Here is a 5132-nt window from a genome sequence, read left to right as displayed (position 1 = left end):
GAGAGAGAGAGGGAGATAGATAGATAGATAGATAGATAGATAGATAGATAGATAGATAGATAGATAGATAGATAGATAGATAGATAGATAGATATAATTTCCAATCTTTATCATTTCCAATGTACTTGCAATTAGCCCTGGGGCATACATAAGAAATACGCTCACGTCATCACAGTGTGCAGTCCCACAGGGACCCCGGCAATCAGGAACAATAACGCAGGTTCATATCAATCTCATCCGGAACACTCTCCACGCACAGACATGCCGGGCTGTGTAAACGATGTGTGTATCCCATAAACTCACCTCGGAAAACGTGTGGCAAAAAGAATCTGCTACTGAGAAACTTATATTGCGCGCAAAGCCCCATCCATAGTATTATTACTAGTGAGTGCTGATTCGTATGATGCACGTTTTGAAAGGTGCCCAAGTTTGTATCAGCTCCAACACGAAAAAGAAAACATTCTAAGTTGATGCTCTTAATTTTTTTCACACAAATGAATCATCAAGAGTGATTCAGCTCTGTGACAAAGGAGCTTCCAGCCTTTATTCGTGTTTTATAGCAGTGGAATGTTGTCGTTTTTATATAATTGTGTAGCATGTGTAACGTTGTTGTTTTGAAATTCAGGAAAACTAGTTGCTTTTGCTGTCACTTTTGAAACTTATGGATATAGTAACAATAAAGTATCAAGTATCGAGTAACAATGCAGCGTAACCAGGAGTTGGACAACTGATGTGATAATGCTTTTGATTTTAGATATTTTCTCACTGTATCACATGTAAGTGTCTTTTGTAAGTGATGTATGTATTCATTGTAATAAAGAAATAAAAAAAGCAATGAAGCTTCCACAAGCATCATGAGAAGCTAATCTAAACAGAACGGAAAGACCTGACGAAAAAGAAAACGTTCTGAATTGATGATCTTAATTCTTTCACATAAATGAATCATCAAGAGAGGAATATTTGTGATTCAGCTCGGTGACAATGCAGCTTTGACAAACCTCGGCCATCATCAAAAGATAATCCCATTCTAAGACATTAACAACCTATCCGATAATGCTATTGTGTATTTGTTACCTAATGGATCACCTTTACTTTCATGTAAAGTCAACTCTCAAAGACTCATTATTACACAGCTATATCTTTCTGAAACTAAGCAATTTAATAACTGATTTATAGTTCTGTATTAATCTATAATATCTTAATAGTTAAACTCTGTTTTCTTGTTACCTGGACGATACCCATGTTTTGTTTTGTGATGTAATTTTTATTTTATGTCTAGTGGTGACGTGAATATAAGCATATTGCCTGACTGCGTCACCACTATGTATTGTACTGCCTGCACGTTGAAATAAAAAAAAGCTAATGTAAACGGAACGGAAAGACCTGACGTGCTCAATGTCAAAGCCAGCCGCCCTCGTGATGAGCGGCATTAGCGCGGAGAGATGGCGGATCGGCGCTTGGTTAGTCGCAAGCCTCCGTATCGCTTCTCATCGGGGAAATGCCGCACGCGCCGCTTCCGAGGTCTCAGATATTCCTGGAATACACATCTAATGCAGTTTTTAAGGCTTGTGAACCCGATTTTTCAATATTCTAGTCGCTTATCTACATATTGAGTTGCAACAACACTCTCCAAATATATATTGACCCTCATGGAGCAAAAATACCCGAAATTCTGAACGAAAACGGTTACTGGAAGGGCCCTTGAAGGGTACCACCCATGAAATAAAGGACTCATCTTGTGGCTTGTTTCCTCAGTTTTAAATGCCCAGAGGATGAAATACTGATTTAAATGTGCCAATGTGAAGCAGTATGTGTCAATGTTGCCTTGTTCAGAATATTTCCGCACGCGCCGCTTCCGAGGGCTCAGCTATTCCTGGAAAACACTTAACTGGAGTGACTTCCCGGAGCATGTGGTGACGTCATCGCACGCCTGCTACGCAGCCATTCCTGGAATACACATCTAATGCAGTTTTTAGGGCTTGGGAACCCGATTTTTCAAAGTCAATATTCTAGTCATTTATCTACATATTGAGTTGAAATAACACTATCCAAATGTATAGTGACCCGCATGGAGCAAGCATAACCCAAAATTCTGACGGAAAATGGTTACTGGAAGGGCCCTTGGCTGATTTTAAGGGTGCCACCCATAAAATAAATTACTCATCTTGTGGCTTGTTTCTGCAGTTTTAAAAGCCCAGAGTATGAAATGCTGATTGAAATGTGCCAATGTGAAGCAGTACGTGTCAATGTCACAAAGATTGCCTTGTTCAGAATATTTCCGCACGCGCCGCTTCCGAGGGCTCAGCTATTCCTGGAAAACACTTAACTGGAGTGACTTCCCGGAGCATGTGGTGACGTCATCGTCACGCCTGCTACGTCAGTATTTCCGGGAAGGGGGGTGTGAGCTCAGTTCCGTTTGGATTAGCTTTTGATGATAGCCGCGAGGCTTGAGAGGGCTGCACTGTCACTGAACAGAATGATAAATATCCCGCTACTGCGTTTCAAACTTTGGGCAATAAAAATTGCAGAGACAAGTCCCAAGATGAGCCCCTTATTTGTTTGTTTGTTTGTTTGTTTATCTATTTATCCAGGAAAACACATGTCGTCTGATGGCGATTTTCAAAGGTTCCTGGGGGGAAAACCCCAAACAAAATTCATTAACAAAATAAACTCAAAATTAACAAAGGTATCAAATAACGCATTTTTTCTGGGTGGTGCCATAAAAATCATCTCTTTATCCTTCCAGTAAACATTTGTCGTCACAATTTTGGGAATTTTTGCTTCTTGCATGCCTATATACGAGTACATTGGGATAGTGCTGTGTCAACTCCGTATGTATATAAGTGACTAGAATACTGAATTTGAAAAATCTGGTTTCCAAACCGTAAAAACTGCACTGGATGCCTTTAAAGCCCGCTGTTCGCTCCTGCAGCCCGGAGCGCGTTATGTGAGTATAAATGTCAGAGGTGACGCGTGGAACGTGCGTGTTTAACTTCGGGGCTGTAGCCATGCAGAGATTTGATAGCCTCATGTGCAGGCTCCGGGGCGGGTGGGAATTTTAATACAGCGTTTTGAAGAGTTTTTAACGCATTCGTTTAATAGAAAGTTCATTGCAAATACATGCCCGAGGGCTAATTGCAGATACAAACAACATAAGAAAGAAAATACAGTGGTATGTGAGACTATATCTACGTCCGTAACATTATACTATATTCTACAACATACATTCTTTTTAGGCAATGGAAGGCGAACTTAATAGCCGGCCATTCTACAACCAGCCGCGAGAGAAGGTTCCATTCCCTTTTCGCTTTTTTTCGTGCCGAACGGGAGCAGGCTCCGTGGGCGGAATGGAACCCTCTCTCGGCGGCTGGTTGTAGCATGGCCGGCTATTAAGTCGATCGGTGTAATATAGCCAGCTGCCGCCGCGCCGCGTGCCTGCGAAGCTGGTGTGCTACGCCGAAGGATGGTTATACCGGCTATACAGATACAGATACAGATATTAAAATAACGCGTTAAAAACTCTTCAAAACGCCCTCCCGCCCCGGAGCCTGTAATCTCCAAGCAGATCTTTTGGTGGCCAAAAAAGATAGTATCCAACACGCCGACAGTATCCAACCGGCCGGATGGGCCGGCTGTCAGAAAAAAACGGGGCATAGAAAAAGGTCACAATCTTCCCATTCAACCTCTGCTTGGAGAGTGGGACTACTAGGAGCCTGCACAGGAGACTAAGCAGCAGAGATCACCAAATTCATGCTCCGTTTCCATATCCGTCGGGAGCCCGATACGTAACCAATTTACCCGCCGTTAAGTGGTTGCTACCGGCTCGTGAGTCTCGTGACAAAAGTGGGGGTACTGCAGCTGTGACCGGAATATTTACCGTCTGTGCTGAACTAAACACTCCGCCGTGCGGCCCGCTCGTCCTTCCCAGCGACCGCGCGGTGTTACAGGCCGACTAATACCCGGCCTGATTGGATTCCACGCCAAATAAGGTCGCGACCCCTCAAGGTTGTAGCAAGCATCTCTACTGGGACAAATGAAACTGTACGAGCTCGGTTAGTTCATTCGGTGAGCGCCAAGGGCCTAGGAGGATGGAGAGGAGGAGGACACGGTCACCTTCATCATTCGGGAGGCTGTAACCATGGTGATAGGATAGGAGGGAACCAGCAGATCCGCATCTTCTGTCTACTCTTCGGTACCAGTATAATGGGGTTCATCAGAGTTTACGGTGGGACCTACCAGGTCTAGTTGAATCGCGCCGCGGGTGAGTTTAACTGCAGTGTGTGAGTGTAGGGGAGTACCGTGAACAGACTTTTTGTGACGGGGTTGGAATGCTGAGTTTACGAACGGCTGTCAGTTCTGGTTGTAACGCGGATGAATCAGTGAAGTGGAGTGAAGCACCATGACCAGAACGTGCGGCAGCGCCCAAGTCGTGTGGGCAGTCCTGTGGACATCTATATACGGAGCCGCCGTTAGCGCGTTCTCCTGTCCCTCCGTTTACATTCCCGCCAGAACTATCGTCATCGAGGGCGCCTCCTGCAGCTTCTGGGTCAAAGAGGGGCGCTGGCGCTCCGAGGAAGGCCGAACTCTGGCCTTGTACAAGCAGAGGTGCAACTCCAAGACTCCGTACGTGGTGTCCGTGTCCTCTCCCGCGGAGAACATTTTCGCGTGGACCGAGGACTCGTACTGGTACCTCGGCAGGCGGATCCGCCTGAAGGACTGCGAGCAGCACTACAGGGCGTCCGTGGAGGAGTTTATTCTCAGGCAGAAGGGCGCGAGTAAGAAAGTCATGCTGCAGTACTTCATCAAGGACCGTCTGGAGAAGAAGGTAACTGTTTCTGTATCTGTATCAGTATAGCCGATATAATTGAGGATTAGGCAAATTGTACTTACCATGAAGGATAATCCCAATTATACCTCACACGAACTATTTGGGTATATCATTTACCTTATGCAGTATTTCCTATGCTTATCGCTAGGTGGCGCACGTGTACAAAGCTTTAATCGCAAAGCATCACGGGATATCATGACGTAATGACAATGTTCGCCGCCATTTGACGACGTGCGAGAAAGAGTCTGTGCTGTTCACCATGGGTGGGCATTTTCAGCTACTTGGAAGCTGAAGAACAGCAAGG

The 5132-nt window shown here is 45.0% G+C and overlaps 1 protein-coding gene across 1 annotated transcript in view; it reads left to right on the top strand.

The window, feature by feature from the left end:
• The first annotated feature begins 4180 nt into the window (after nt 1-4180).
• LOC109462734 overlaps nt 4181-5132 on the top strand; it is a 7299-nt gene continuing 6347 nt past the window's right edge. The window contains exon 1 of the mRNA XM_019759292.1: nt 4181-4825. Coding sequence (XP_019614851.1) covers nt 4400-4825 — 426 coding nt within the window. The 5' untranslated portion in view covers nt 4181-4399. The remainder of the gene's footprint in view (nt 4826-5132) is intronic.

Source organism: Branchiostoma belcheri, unplaced genomic scaffold, assembly GCF_001625305.1.
Source record: "Branchiostoma belcheri isolate BF01 breed outbred unplaced genomic scaffold, Haploidv18h27 scaffold12, whole genome shotgun sequence".
Classification (NCBI taxonomy): domain Eukaryota; kingdom Metazoa; phylum Chordata; class Leptocardii; order Amphioxiformes; family Branchiostomatidae; genus Branchiostoma; species Branchiostoma belcheri.
This window is presented reverse-complemented; position numbering and strand designations above follow the sequence as displayed.